We start from the raw sequence: 16,447 nt of genomic DNA, 5'->3' as shown, positions 1-16,447 counted from the left end.
TTGTTATTAAAGCCCGGGTATATGAAGCGCTGGTAACACAATAAACTACAGATCCCATAATGCAACGCTAGCTCACACGATGCTGAAGAGAAAAGTTGATTCTGAAAATAGAGCCTTTAAAAACCGATGGGAGGCTGAGTATATGTTTACTGAACCCGTGTGTCTCATTTGTGGAGCTATTGTGGCTGTAATTACAGAATTTACCCGTGCACAATCACAAAGTGATTTCAATTGAGGCTGCTTTTATGGGAGACACAACCACTTGCCCCACTTTCCCTGTTACCAAGTAATGTTAAACCAAGTCGTCACTACGGTGTTCCCAAATACGCACTTTGCTGATAAACTGAGCGCACTGAGTTTGCACGCGCCGGTGACTTTGAAGAACAAAAAAAGTCCGTCTACATGCGGCTCGAACCTCGTGCATGTTTGGTAGCACATATCTGTGTGAGAAGCTCTTCTCAGTGATAAAGACTAACAAAACAGCACACAGGAGTCGCCTCACTTATGAGCACCTGCAATCCATCCTGAGAATCTCCACAACACAGAACCTCACAGCAAACAGAAACGAACCTGTGGCCAAAAAAAGATGCCAGGCGTCCAGCTCTAAAATGACATATGAGCAAAGACAACTGAATGATTTGATTTGTTATTGCTGAAAGGAACACATTTTATTTATATTTCCAGGTTTTGTTATGCAGCATGTTCATATTTGAATTTGTATAATTTTGACAGGATATATTTTTATGGAGAGCAAAATCTTTTGGGATATTTAAAATCTAAGTTTATTTTTATAAAATATAAAATTACATAAGAGTAAAGAAATTTGAATGTTTGTTCTTTTAATGTTTACTTTATTTCTAACTTGTATAATTTAGACAGGATATATTTTTATGGAGAGCAAAATATTATAAGTTGTTTAAGGTTTGAGTTGATTTATTCAGGAATAATATTCCTGTCTGTTTTACCATTCCTACCAAAGATATTTCTGTCGACTAAATAAAAATTCCTTCTATTTAAAATTTAAATAGAACTTGAACAAATACGATAGTTCATAATATCCACGCAGACTTGCACGTAAGAGCGGGAGTTATCCATTTTAACAAGCAGCGTATTGCACTGATACTGAAATAGCTGTGTGTGTATATATGTAGATATGTATGTATATGTATATATATGTTTATATATGTGTGTGTGTATGTATATATATATATATGTATTTGTGTGTATATATGTGTGTGTATGTATAGATATGTATATATGTTTATGTGTGTGTGTGTAAATATATATATATATATATATATATATATATATATATATATATATATATATATATATATATATATGACAGCAACACTCATCACTCACAACAGTGACAAAACAATTACATTGACAATCATGTTACGTTATTTTCAAAATGTTTCCTTTTCTTTTCATTGTTTCTTTAACACACTACTTCTCGCTGTGAAGCTGGTATTTTGCTAGTATATATATATATATATGTATATATATATATATATATCCTTCTATATAAAAGCAGTCGGGCGAGTTTCACACACGCCCCGTCCATTTTGCAATGCATGATGGGATTTGTAGTTTTGTTTTTCCAGGTAAAAGATGATTTTCTACTCCAGACTGTGCGATATCTTCTTCTTCTTTCTTACTATATAAAAGCGGTCGGGATTGTCCTTCCGTCCCGTGAGTGGAAAGCGTAGCGGTATTCCGCTTATCACAGACTTACTACTTGCAGCTTGCGCACGGCGACATGATGTGAGCAGAGTTCTGGTGCTACCATCGTTCCCTTGCTTTTGTGCGTGATGCGCTGGGAAAATAGACAAAATTATGTCTCTGGAAATAATTAATGTTGATGGAGTACAAATGCCTCACCGCGTAGTAAATATCAGGGGGGTTCAAAAGGGCAACCTCAATATAGAAAAAAAGTTTAAATTTCATCACAAAAATAACAGAAACTACGAGTATTAAAGTAATACCGCTCAAATGCAATATAACCAAATTAATGAGTTTGTATAAAATATCAAATTGATCTACATATTGAATTGCCTTAAGAAGTGGACAACTTAAAAGTTGATCACCTTAAAAGGCGGGTGAGCCTAGTATATATATATATATATATATATATATATATATATATATATATACTGTATATATATGTTTATGTGTGTGTATTTTTTTTTTTTATTCTGTATCGCAATCTGATTATTAGGTGGTTACCTACCAGGTAACGCTTGTGGTTGGTCTGCCAGTTAACAAACATCTGCCTCGTGCTCTCAATTGCGAGAATCAGATCATAGATATGTGATACAATATCTGTCAAATAATACAAAGAGTACACGACATGTGTTCGCCCTTACTTGGGGCTCGATGTAATTTAATACTTCGATCTTCACCCTCCCAAAAAAGCAAACCAGCCACTGTGGCACAACATCAGAGGCTTTGCCTTCATTCGCAGATGTCTGAGGTTCAATCCCTGTAAGAAAATGCAAAAGTGTGTTTTCTTGGTCTACCCCTGTATTTTTAGGAATTTTCTCCAAATACTATAGCTTTTTACCTAATTTGAAAGATATGCAGGTCAGCATGGCTGATAACACTGAAAGGTCTCAGTGTGAGTTGCAGGGGTGCTTAAGTGAGCTATCTTATACATTAGTTCCTGCCTTGCATCCATCTTTCTGAAAACATGCTTTCACTTTGTCATTATGGGTTATTGAGTGTAGATTGACAGGCAAAAATGACAAATAAAAATAAATATATATCAGAATAAAGTATGCAGAAAATGAAGGGGTTGGAATATGAGAGCAAAAGATTACTGTACAATTAAGTCTGACAAAAGTAACTTGATTAGCTGCTCTAGGCACTCAAGCCAGACATACTGACCTGTGGGTCAAACAGCAGGGACCCCAGGCCAATCTGGAAGAAACTGGAAATAGCAGGTATGAAAAATGTAGTCATGTGTCTTATTTAACCTGAGGAAGATACAAAGTCTCCTTGTGAATGAGACAAATTGAGTGTTAACTCAAAAAACGTGAATGTATAAAATGTGAGGATTTTGTAGTTTTACCACTATGCAACAAATAAACCTTCCAGGAAATCATAGAGGAACAGCTGATTCAATGTACAGCTAATCAATATCTCACCAGCTGATGTCTGGTGCTGGCACAACGTTACTGGTTAAATCTGAATACAGTTATGGCCCCTATTAAAATTGCATTGGAATGTCTTTATTTTTAATTTGTTTTTCTAAAAGGAGTCCATTTATTTTTCCACTTATTATTGCAGACGAGTACAGAAGAGTATGGAATTATCTGTCGCCCTTTTGGACTTTACATTAACAAATGTTGAAATTTCAATAAGTGGGTGTAAAGAATAAATTGTCATTATTATATAGGCATAGTGCGAGGTTAGTACAAAAAAGGGTGTCCCTTCTTGATTGTATTGGATCTGGTGTGCTTTTGCTTTGTCTCCATATTTAATGTATTTGTGGTATTGCTATAAATACAATAGGATTAGCATGCAGAAAGTATTTGTCATTGAGTGAGACATTGTGCGTGTGTGCATGTGGGTGTGTGTTTGTGGGTACAGTATCAAGGCTTATTATGGTGCAGTGTCCTTCCAGGTTTTCACTATTTTCTTGGCTTCTGATTACACCTTTTTCTTCCGGTTACTTATCAAATGCTCATTCTAGTTTCCTAGAATAACATGCAGCATATGATATCACCAGAATAAGGGTATAAAGGTCAGCATTATGCACCTTCTTTTTGTATAAAGTTCTGGATAAACCAAGAAAAGGCTAGTGTTCTCATTAGTGTTTCAATCTGATTTTTGACAATAAATTTATTTGTTAATTAACTAAGACTTACATCTTATTTTTTAACTGTCTTTGCATTATTTAATTAGCTTATTATGTTTTATTTAAATTATTTTGGTTATCAACTTCTCTGCTACATTCTTTAAATAATGATTTTGGTTACACAATGTGCATTTGTTTATTAAAATATTGTCCTTCCAGCATCGACCTTTGCCTGTTAATAAAACCCCAATCATTCGAGTGATTCCATCTTTATTGAAATCATGCTGTTGCCCAGCCAAGTGAGTACACCATTCCAGCATCATGCAACATCTTATTAGAATAACACGGACCAGAGGATGAGGGAATGAAAGTTATACAATGCACAAATTAAATTTTCACCTAAAATAGTGTATACAAGTTTCAACATAATTTATATAATTTATCTGCAGTACTTACTGATTCCCTGTGTTCCATACATTCCATAACAATTTTAAATAAATGACTGGATTGTTTCTGCCCAAAGTTGAAGGTGTTTTGGATAATGAGGAGTATTTCTTCTTTAATTTCTGGATGAAGCTGTCTGCAAAAGTGAACAAACATGTATGACTAAAAAGATAATATAAATATTCCAATAAAAGTAATTTATATAGAATTTCAACAAGACTGTTTTGAGCACAGAACATTTGACAAAATTATTTAGAAGAATTTATATAATCTTAAAACCAACAATAAAAAGTGCTAATAAGAATGGATGAATATGAAAGAAAAAATAATTTTACACCGTTACTACAGTATTACAAATAGGAATTGAGCAAATAGAAGAATAGTAGAACTGGACAATTAACACTTTAAATTAGTTTTTCATTTTTAATTATTAAAAGCAAATATCATTCCCTACAAACAAGTCAAACTTAGCAAAAATAAATTCAATTCAACTCCCACCGAAGAGGAAGATTAAACAATAAAAAAAATTGTTAATGTACAGTATATGGGGATGGTTTGAAATAGAAAAAGAAGCTTAGGAAGGATATTCATCCTGACAGTGTTAATTCTCCCTGCTAAAGTGAAAATGGAGGGTAGAACATCTATGCACATCCTGTTTAAGTTTTTCCATGCAGAGAGCAAAATTTTTTTGAAAAAGAGCTGCATGATTACTTGTGATGTTTACCCTTAGGTATTTAAACTAATCTGTGGTGATAAAAGGGAAGGTATCCAATGTAATATTGTACACTAGAGAGTTCACTGGAAAAGGCACACTTTTATTCTAACTAATTTTGAGGCCAGATATCTATTAAAACTCTGCTAGTGCTATTAGGATTGCAGGCACAGTATTTTGTGGATCTGATATATCATCTGCATATAATTATATTGTCTGTTCAATCCCTTGTCTGATAATCCCCTTTATCTTAGAAACATTTTGAAAGTAAACAGCCAGTGGCTCAATGGTGATTGCAAATAGCAGTGGTGACAGGGGCCATCCTTGTCTAGTACCACATTCTAGTTTGAAGTAGTCTGAAATAATGTAGTTGTTACAAACTGAAGCTTCTGGACTGGTATACAGTAGTTTGATTCATGCACATATGTTCGGGCTAAACCCAAATTTGTGCAATGTTGTGAACAGGTAGTCCCATTCAACCATACTGAATGCTTTTTCTATATCCAGAGATGATAAGATCTCAATCTTGTTTGACTTTGGGGGTGAATATATTACATTAAACAGTCATTGACGATTGGAAGTTAAGTGTCTGCCTTTAATAAATCTGGTTTGGTCTTGTGATATTACCGAAGGAAGCACTTTCTCAATCCTTCTAGCTAGGACTGTGAAGAGTATCTTAACATCATTATTCAGAAGCACATTGTAATAAGCCCTTTTTTTCTTAGGAAAGATGGTAATTATTGCTTGGCAAAAAGATTGAGGTGGCATTTTATTGTCTCTAGTTTCTATAAATGTTGCTAATAAAAGGGGGTCTAACTTAATTAAAAATGTTTTATAAAATTCGGCAGGGTAGCCATCAAGGCCTGCTGCTTTCCCACTCTGAAGTGAGTTTATAGTGTCTAGTAATTCTGAGAGTGGCAGAGGTTTATCCAATTCATCTGCAGTGAGAGCATCTAGTTGTGGTATCTGAAATGCATAGAAAAATGCATTAGATTGTGTCTATATAAGGACTTATAGTAGTCTCTAAACATGTGCACTATAGTTTTATGGTCAAAGATTTTGTCTCCATCTGTGTTGGTAATTACTGGAACTGCATTGCAAACTTCCTGCTTGTAGATTTGTTGAGTTGAAATCTTATTAGCCTTTTCTTGGTGGCCATAGTAATGATATTGCGATTTAAAAATTAGTTGTTCAGTTTCTTTTGTTGTCAAGAGGTTGAGTTCAGATTGCAAAGTCTGTCTTTTCTTATGAAGTGCCTCATATGGGTGCCTGGTGTGTTCTTGATCTATTCTGACAATTTCACTGATTAACTCTGATGCCTTAATGGTTTTATTTTTGTGGGAGAGTTAAGAAATAATTTGTCCTCTTAAAAATGCCTTTTTCCCAGAGTATTCCTGCAGAGACCTCTAAGGATGTATTTGTCTCTAAAAAAATCATTTTGCTTGGATATAAATTCTGTACAGATCTTGTCAGTTATTAACAGGGTTTAAAATGGCAGATGAGTATGTGGGGCATAAAGATTTGAGTTCCATGATCAGTGGGGGCATGGTTGGAGATAACAATCTTGGGCAAAAAATTGTTATTATCTATAAAGAAATAATCCATTTTTGAGTAACAATGATGTATTGATGAGAAAAAAGAATATGCTCTTGAGGTTTGTTTTTCAGAAATCTCTAAGGGCCTGATACGTTATGATCAATTACAAACTGTGTAATTGTTTTTGCAGTGTTAGATGTTAACGCCCCCGTGGCTGAAAACCTATCCAGGTCTGAATTTAAAACACAGTTAAAGTCCCCGGCTATTTTAATGTTATTAGTGTCCACACTAGGAATGGATGCGAATTTGTTTTAGATGCAGTCTCTAGCATCCACAAAGGGTGCATAGATATTTATCATAACCACTTTACAATTAAATAAATTACCCTAACGATCACATATTGCTCTTCAGAATCAGATGCTACATCTGATACTACCAATGAAATTGTTCCATGTATTAAGATTCCCATACCTCTAGTTTTCTTGTATGGCTGGAGTGGAATATTTGGCCAGTCTGATCTCTTTGCAACTGAAATTGATCCTTGCTTAATAATGGGGTCTCCTGTTAAAATACTAACTTGCCGTTTAGACCTGTTAGGTGAGAGAATACTTTCTCTTTAATTCATGACTGAGACCTTTAACATTCCAGCTCACACAGTTCACTGTTTGGTCATAGAGTCATTGCTTCTGAAATTTTGTTGACATTTTGTAGTCTTGTAGGCTGTACATTATCACATAAGATAACTTTAACCTTAATTTCCAGTTTTGCCAGGAGTTATTGCTATGAAGCCTATTGTTGTGTTGGCAATTAAAATTGTGGTAGTTAAAAGGATGCATTTTGCCTCCCCACATGAGGCTAGATCACACTTCACAAAGTCTTAGTCCTCTGAAATATCTAGGGACAAAGCACATCGAAGACAAGACCATCCATCCCCCCAGCAGCAGTGTACAAGGACAGTACCCATGGAAAGGGTAAGATGTTAAATTTTCTCTTTGGGAGAAAAAAAAAAAAATATATATATATAAATTTCAGGTAAAACCTTCTTTGGACATGATGTGACTCACGATCGTATTTCATAAAGTGTCATGATCAATTTTCTTATTCCTTTTTGTACGTCATCCAGAAAGCTAAAAATATAGAATTTGCCTTTCATATCCATTCTCAAATTAGCAGGATATAATTCCCTGTGTCTGATTTTGGCTATGATAAGCACTGTTTAATGCAGTAAAATGTAACTGTTGAAGGTGAGAAATCAAGAAAAATGCGAATGCAGTTGTTTTCAAAAAACAATCTCCAGTCTAAAAAATGGCTTCAAATTTAATTTAGACTGTAACTTGTCAAAACATACAATAAGGCTTCTAGGTTTTGAGGCATTCGGTCTACATATCCGGTAAGCTGCTGATATCTTAGTGTCTTATTTAAAGTCCTCTCCAATTATTTTAGAGAATAGTTCAGGTATTAATTTCACTGGGTTTGAACTTTCACTGTTTTCAGGGAGACCTTTGATTCTGATATTATTGCTTCTATATCCATCTTCCAGTGCAGCTAGCTTTTCTCCTACAACTTTGCATTCAGAATCTGCAGCCTTTGCTTTTTCATCAGCGGTAGATGCCAGTTGTTCAACTATTTCAATTGCGAGTTGTGAATGTTTGCTTAATGTCTTCAAGCTGAGCACTAAGTGCTCTAAATTTATTCTCAAACTTACTTGCATTTTCCTGTATTTTAGCATTGAAGGTTACCCAAGAGCAAAATGGACTTCAAAGTCCTAAATGAAAGAATTTTAGAACAAGTATGACTCTTCCTAGAGCTAGCCATACTGAGCACTCATGGGAGCCATAGTAAGAGAGGTAACCAAGAACCCAATGGTCACTCTGGCTGAGCACCAGAGAAGCTGCTTGGAGATGGGAGAAACTTTCAGAAGGACAAACATCACTGCTAAACTACACTAATCTGTTTTTTTATAGTAGAGTGGCCAGACAGAAGTCTCTTCCCAGTAAAATGAGTCATAGTACAGATATATCCTCAAAGAAAGCCTGCTCCAAAGTACTCTGGACCTCAGATTGGACTGAAGGTTCACATTCCAACAGGCGAATGACCATAAATACAAACCAAAGACAATACAAGAGTGATTTATGGTCGATTCTGGAAATGTCCTTAAGTGGCCATGTGAGAGTCCAAACTAACTAGAACCTAATCAAACTTTTTTGGAGAGAAAATAGCTGTCCACAGACAGTCGCCATCCAACAAGACAGAGCTTGAGAGACTCTGCAGAGTGTGTGAAACTTGTTGCATCATACCCAAGAAGACTTTAGGCTGTAATCACTGCCACTGGTGCTTCAGCTAGGTACTGAGTAAAGAGTCTGAGCACGTATGTCAGTGTAATATATCAGTTGTTTATTTTTAATAAATTGGCAAAAATGTCCATAATCCTGTTTTCACTTTGTCATTCTGAGGTATGAAGTTTTTCTTGAAGTGGTAAAAAAATTAATTTAAATGATTTTAGCACAAACCTGCAACATAACAAAATGCGAAAAAGTGAAGGGTTCTGAATACTCTCTGAGTCCATTATAAAATATTATATAACACAAATTTAATATGCCTTTTTTCTTCCAAATGAATTTATTATTTGACTTTCACCTGCCATCTGCAGTACATTTGTGGACAAAGGCTAAAAGGTCTGCTGCCCTCCCGGTGCCTTCATATATTATCACAGGTATAGGCGGCGTGTTCCTGACATACTCCCAGACCAAGAGGATTATGTTGGGGCCACCTTCAACAACCAGCGCAACCACTGGAACTCCTTGACCCATTCCTAAGGAAATTAAAAAATAGTATGTTTTGTTTCAGTATAAGATTCCAAATCAAAAGAGTCTCTGATTAACAGATTAATGAACAACATAGATGGTGCTGTACCCTCACAGCTCCAAAATTCTAGGTTTATGTCCCAGCCAGGGCATTGTCTGTGTTCTCTCCACATGTTCATGTGTTATTCTTGAGTATTTTGGTTTTCCTCTTATATCTCAAAAGCATGCAACTTTAGCTTATTCTAAATTGGCCTTGTATGTGTGAGTGTTTTTCAGGAATTATGATGGCTTCCTGCCTGCTTACTCCAGTTGTAATTTCAGTGGGAGAGGCATCAGACATAATGTTGAACCTTGCCTAATGAGGGCACTAGACCATTACAGGGCACACTTATATGTACAATTTCAATAACGTGTATATCTTTAGAAAGTTGAAGGAAAACCAGAGAAAGGATAAAGGGGGAAGATGTGCAAATGCCATGCTGGCCATGATCTGGCTGGAATCTGAACATCTCCTGGAGTGATTAAGGAGCACTGCCAATCACTACGCTACCACAACACCATTCCCTGACAGCTACTTAATTCATAAATCAGCTCAAATTTGAAGTCTAAACCTAACTTTTTTTAAGGTAAAGTAAACCATATTTAACTGTAAACATGACTGAAATATTAAGGGTGGTGCTGTGGCTAGAACTGCAGTCTGATATATGTAACCTTTTGGGTCTGAATTCAGCATTTGGTGTTGATGTTAATGTGATAACAATTTCTTTTTTCATGAACTATATCTACACCATCATGCCAGACATATTATTGTACTTCTTTGATAGATTCCACTAAGTGTGTGTCTCATGTACAATTGTTCAACAAAAATATAGACACTTACTAGAATGTATTTTCTGAAGTCCTATATATCTTTCTAATTTTCTCCTTAGCTTGATTTCATTTCCGTACTTGCCAACTGTCCCATCATCCACTAGGATGAAATGAGAATGCATGCTGTTAAGAGAAGTCAGCTTACTAAGGGGATTGCCCAAAGACTGGTATGGACAGAAAACCTGTAATAGAGAATAGAATTAAAATAAACAAATAAGTGTTGTATGTCTGAACACTGTTAAAGCTCAGCTCATAAACTTAGGATAATCATTAGACAAGGTTACAGTTCAACAATATAACTATGGTAATAAACAGTTCAGACAAATGTAAGAAGATATCATTTCAAAGAAGTGGGTAATTTTCATATTTGTAAGCTCAAAATAATGTATCTACTAATCTATTTTTTGAACTTGCTTAATCTTTTTGTAGTCATGGAAAACTTGAACCCTATCCTAGCAGCATTAGGCCCAAAGCAGAAAGCCAATGTTAGTCCTGGGTCATTTGATGTCTTAGATCAGAAAAGCCTCCCCACCACACTGCATGCAAATGCTGAACGCACCCCAAAGAGACACGGTTGCTCCTCCAAAACGGTGATACAATGGGAAACAAATACAGTTTTTTTTTTTACCTCCACTTTGCTCGATCACTTGCTGGATTGCTGCTGCTGTGCTGCGTGATCTGCAACTCGCATGGTGCTTCGAACATTTAAAAGCCTGTACAGAAGCTGTCCTACTCTTTGCCTTTTATTTCCAGCCCCGGGCGTGGTTAAGACTTTTGGCACAAAGTCTCATGAGTTCTTGATATTTTTTAGTTTATAATTTAAAAATGGAATAAGAATCTGAAAATCTAACAACATCACATTAAAGTCTGATAAATTCTGAAAAGAATGATACCAAACATATTTATGTAGGTTTTAAAAAAAGCCTGATTTAAAGCGTGACATAAAACCGTCACATAAAATCGTTGCACTTTTAGGGTTAGGATTTTATATAGAGAGAGTAGATATTGTAAAAAGTAAGAATTCTAAGTAATAAATCACAATACCATACTTATTATTAACTGTATGAAGCATACATCAGTGTGCTGTCCCAGCATGATGTTAACTGCACAGTATGCTTTCTTTCTCTCTATTGTTTTTTTCAGGAATTTTTCACTATTGATGCTATAATTTAGTTGTTTTCTGAAAAATGTAAACAGTCTAATAGTCTACATGGACTCTAATATTTCTGTACCCAACAATAATAATAATAATAATACACTTTATTTACATAGCACCTTTCCCATGCTCAAGGTGCTTAAAAAAATGATACAAATAGTTTTTGCATAGAACAATTAACAAATTAACACAGGATATACAAAGGATAAATAGAATTAAAGAAACAATAAACCAGAGTTTAATACTAAATTCAATACTAAAAGAAATACCAGAACAAATCACATAATTTATGATATAACACACACATAGATTATACTGAACATCTGGACAGGGAGGTAAACTGAAAGAAGGGACAGAGAGTTAGGTTAGGGTTAAAGCCTTCCTGAACACATACGTTTTAAGTTGTTTTTTAAAAGAATGAATTGTGTCAGCTGATCTTATTAATTTAGGAAGGCCATTCCAAAGTCTGAGCACTATCTATAAGGCCCTGTCACCCATAGAGGGCTGGTTAGTGAGGAGCATAATAAGATTGAAAGAATCAGAAGACCTTAGTGGGTGAACAGGAGCAGAGTGATGGAGAAGGTCACTGATGTAGTCCGGTGAAAGGCCAATTTAAAGCTTTGTGGGTTATTAATAGAATTTTATACTCAATCATGTAAGACACAGGAAGCCAGTGAAGGCGAAGCAGGATGGGTGTGATGTGCTTGCTGTTGCATGTTCATCAAAAGACTCTTGCAGCTGAGTTTTGAATTAACTGGAGATGTGAAATAAGATTTGAAGGGGCACATGCCAGTAGAGTTACAATAATCGATGCAGGATGTGATAAAAGTAGGGACAATGTTGTGTTCTAATCGCTGATTTCTCCCATCTGTGAACTAAAAGACATATAGCAAAAGTACAGCAGTTTTTTTTATTTACTTACATCTTTTCCAATGAGGTCACTTTGATTTTCAATGACTCCCCATGGTGTGATTCCAATTACACAGATTTGTCTCAGATAATTGGAACTGTGAATCTTTATGGCATCACCTACATGTCTGGATAAACCTGTTAGACAACATTGGCGTTGAACCACATTATCATTTCAATGCAAATGTTTTCACCTCATGACTAACAGCATTTTCTTAAAACTTATCTCAGCATTAAATATACAGGAAATTAATTTTGCCTGTGGTTTTGGTGTGTTATCTTACTGACATACAAGTTACCTGGAGAGCAAATTTGAAAACAATGAAGAAGGTAATGTCACTTCTGATCATATTTTCACTCTCTGTTTTCTACAAAAAGTTTGCAACAGTTGATTTTAGACATAGAGTAAGTCTGACTGATAATTGTAACAAAGAGAAAAGCAGCTTTTCTTCGTAGTGGGAATTTATATATTTTATGCTCAATTATGGACAGTCTTGCCTTTGTGCAAAATGAGGCTGAGCACCATAACTCATTAATCAAAATAGGAAGTAAAATTGGAAGTTGCAGACTGAAGGGTTTGCAAACTCTAACTGTGAATAAAATAAACTTTTCAGAAGGCTACAACATCAAAATAGTTAATCCATACTCAAATTATTTTATTCTTTAGTGAATAAAAACTTGTCTAGGATTTGGTTTCTGTTACAATAAACTAAAATGTAAAAGAATGGAGCTGTCAAAATATCTTTTGGTAGAACAACTGTAGTTCACCTTGATTACATTTAAACCTTTAAAGAACCCCAAGTAACACGTCCAGTGCAACCAGATGGATAGTTCCTTCCACATAGCTGGGGAGAGAACTTGGTGTTTAAATTCAGCAAGCTATATCTGTGAGGCAGCAGTGCTATCAACTAAGCCAGCATAACACCATGTAGTTAATGTTAATATAAATATTTTTTAATTAAAATAAAGGTAAAATGTTTTTAAATATTAATATGCATCAAATTTGTATCTCTGACGATTTAGAATGATCTCATATTGTGGTGCTGGAACTCAATGCTGAGATCAAACATTCCTGTTCCATTCTCCAGCTATCCATCATAGTTCTTCATGGGATGCCAGACTTTGTTTGTGTGAATTTGTGTACCCTGCGAAAGGTTGTGCTTTATTCTACTGGAGACTTCTAAACCCTAAATGTGACCAAATTACAAGAAAGTAGATGCAGGTATCTTTAAAATAAAAAGTAAAAATAATGTAAAGAGCAAATAATTACATTTGAATGGAAAAAGCCAGACAAACCTTAAGCAGCAAAAGAATTTAAATCAACAAATTTTGATAAATGTAATAGAACTGAAGAAGCTATCTTGATAGGTTTTAAAGATTATTTGGACAATATATTGATACAGTTTATCAATTAGCCAGCTAAACAGTGTACTCTCATTGGTTAAAAAAAAAAAATCTTACGTACAGTGCTTATAGTTGAGATAATGTTTAAACAATTCATTAATTCAACTTCCAGGCAGTGTTAAGAATCCATTAAAAAGGCTAACAGAATATTAGGTTATATAACAAGCTACAGTAAGTAGACTATAAGTCAAAGGAGGTTATGCTAAAGCTTTATAGCACACTGGTGAGGCCTCATCTGGAGTCCTGTGTGAAGTTTTAATTAAAAGACATAGCAACCATGGGAAAAGTCCAAGGAAGAGTGACTAGAACAGGGGTCCCCAACTCCGGTCCTGGAGGGCCCCAGTGGCTACAGGTTTTAATTTGAACCCTTTTCTTAAGTAGTGACCTGTTTTTGCTGCTAATTAACTTCTTTTGAATTTATTTTAATTGACTTGCTCTTGAAGGCTCAGACCTCTTAATTGTTTTCATTAAATAGCTGCCAAACAATAATGAGATACAAAATGATCCAAAACATGACCAGCAAACTGTGTCGATCATACAATATCTGAAAATAAAGAAAGGTGAAGGTCACAGGAATGCTGATCTGCTCAGGTCAAACATTTTAACAGTGCTCTTAGAAAAGAGAAAATCAACAATTTTGGAAATGTATGCCATTGCACAATAAGAGCAACAACAAGCCAAGTAATTAAAGAACGGGTCGAATTAGCAACAAGAATTAAGCAACTGGTTGGAGTGAAATTGTTTGGTGTTTGAGGCCCTGACTTAGTTGGTCTTCTGTTAGCTCACTCATTTCACATTTCATTTCTGTTTGGGTGCCATTTAAGGAAAGAAATGAAGCAATTCACAGGAATGATGAAGGAATTCAGGGGAACAAATCTTAAAAAACAAATCAATTAAAATTAATTCAAAAGAAGGTAATTAGCAGCAACAACAGGGCACTAATTAAAGAAGGGGTTAGAATGAAAGCCTGCAGCCATTGGGGCCCTCCAGGACCGGAGCTGGGGACCCCTGGACTAGAGTGATTCCAAGACTGCAGGTGAAAAATTCTGGGGGAAGATTAAAGGACTTGATCCTTTTCAGTTTAAGAAAAAAGAGATTAAGAAGTGACATGATTGAAATGCTTAAATTATGAAAGGAATTAGTACAGTGGATCCTGACCATTACTTTAAAATGAATTTAATAAGATCATGAGGGCACAGTTGGATACTTGTTAAGGGTAAATTTCACATAAACGTTAGAAAGTTTTTCTTCACACAGGGAATTATAGACACATGGAATAAGTTGCCAAGTAGTGTAGTAGACAGTAGGGCTCCAGGGGCATTCAAGACTTGACTCGATGTTAGGAATTAGGTGGATAGGTTTGGCGTGCGTTGCTGGGCGGAATGGCCTGTTCTCATCAAAGTTTTTCTGATGTTTTAATGTTCTAATTAGTGTCCTACTTCATCTGTCGATTTAATTTTAATGCTTATTCTAAGACACAAGCATGGAGCATAGGTCAAAAGGAAGGGAGGCACTAGTCTATCACAGAACGCACATTCGTACACCTACTGGATCATTTAATAAAACTTTATACTGATTTCATTGTGATGGAATGTGGGACAAGACTGGCATACCCAGAGAGAAAATCGACACAAACATTAGGAGAATGTAGCACAATAAGAAACAATACTAGCTATTGCAACACAAAGCTGGCCTTTGTAAAAATCATGTTTGTTTTTTTTTTTTTTTGCTTTGTAAGTAACATGGAATGAAGAGTTTAAAAGAACAGATTCATTTTTCTAGCAGCTTAGTTTAAGAATATAGTCAGTCTTGTGTTAGAAATAATGTTTCATCTCTGTCTAATGGCCCATTTATACTACCACTCTGATGTGACCTGTTTTGAATTTTCCACATATCTAACTCAGATCGGACACTCAAATTTCACATGGTATCTGGTTTTTTGAGATTGGACAGAGACTTTCATACTTAAGATTGGATTATTGCTCAAGGATGACACTCAGTTGCATCATAATTGTTCATTATGCCCAGGGCCGGATTAAGGTGGGTGCTATTGATGCTGCAGCATTAGGCCCATTCCTGAAATAGGCCCAGCTGAAAACAGACGAGAATTTTCCAGAAGCTGAACAGTTTTCCTTTTTTATATTAACCTCAAAATAATTCTTAGAATGAAATTTGGAGTCCGACTTTGGGACGCCTAGAAACAGTGTTACTTATTATACAGTTACTATTGTTCTTTGCGCTGTGACGTAACTATAACGTCGTGTTTATTGTTAACCAAAGATTTCAAGTTAATGCTATAAATTTTACATTAAGCAGTTTACTTAGTAATTTAGCTGCATTTTTTGCAGTATCTTGGGAATTCTTGCCACTTTATTTTTGTTCGGTAAATGCCACATAGTAAATTTTTCACCTTGAAAGTTAGTTGTACAGTAATGATGGCTATTTAAATGGTTATCTGTAAAGGTAAAACTAAAAGCCGATCTAAAATCCTCGACAGGATTCTGGTCTATTATGAAATTTACATTGTGGACAAATTGTTACCCTCAAGAGCCTGAACTGAGTCACTTTGACCCAATGTCTCTGCAAATTCATTTTTTTCTTACTCTGTTTCGTAAGAAAATTGCTAAATTTTGTGTATTTCATTGATAGGTTTTCTGCATTAAGTGCACTTTTCAGACAATTGCTATTGAATGTTGATGTTACATAGTTTGATGTTAATCTCGAGTTGTTACGATACTATATCATTATTATTCATGTTCAATAAAGTCTGGCTGGTTGCGTCGCGAGCAATTAAGGCTCTTTGGTCGGTC

At 35.3% G+C, this 16,447-nt stretch overlaps 1 protein-coding gene across 6 annotated transcripts in view; it reads right to left on the bottom strand.

The window, feature by feature from the left end:
* The window catches only part of trpm6 (transient receptor potential cation channel, subfamily M, member 6), a 166,383-nt gene that overhangs the window by 78,624 nt on the left and 71,312 nt on the right, over positions 1-16,447 (bottom strand). For 5 of the 6 annotated variants that reach the window (XM_039750707.1, XM_039750706.1, XM_039750708.1 and 2 more), the window contains exons 6-9: positions 12,247-12,371; positions 10,179-10,350; positions 9,132-9,306; positions 4,259-4,382 (exon numbers count right to left, since the gene is read on the bottom strand). In XM_039750707.1, coding sequence (XP_039606641.1) covers positions 4,259-4,382; positions 9,132-9,306; positions 10,179-10,350; positions 12,247-12,371 — 596 coding nt within the window. Of the gene's footprint in view, positions 1-4,258; positions 4,383-9,099; positions 9,307-10,178; positions 10,351-12,246; positions 12,372-16,447 lie in introns of those variants that run through there. The other variant, XM_039750712.1, reaches the window with a different exon arrangement.

This window comes from Polypterus senegalus, chromosome 4 (genome assembly GCF_016835505.1).
Source record: "Polypterus senegalus isolate Bchr_013 chromosome 4, ASM1683550v1, whole genome shotgun sequence".
Lineage (NCBI taxonomy): Eukaryota > Metazoa > Chordata > Cladistia > Polypteriformes > Polypteridae > Polypterus > Polypterus senegalus.
This window is presented reverse-complemented; position numbering and strand designations above follow the sequence as displayed.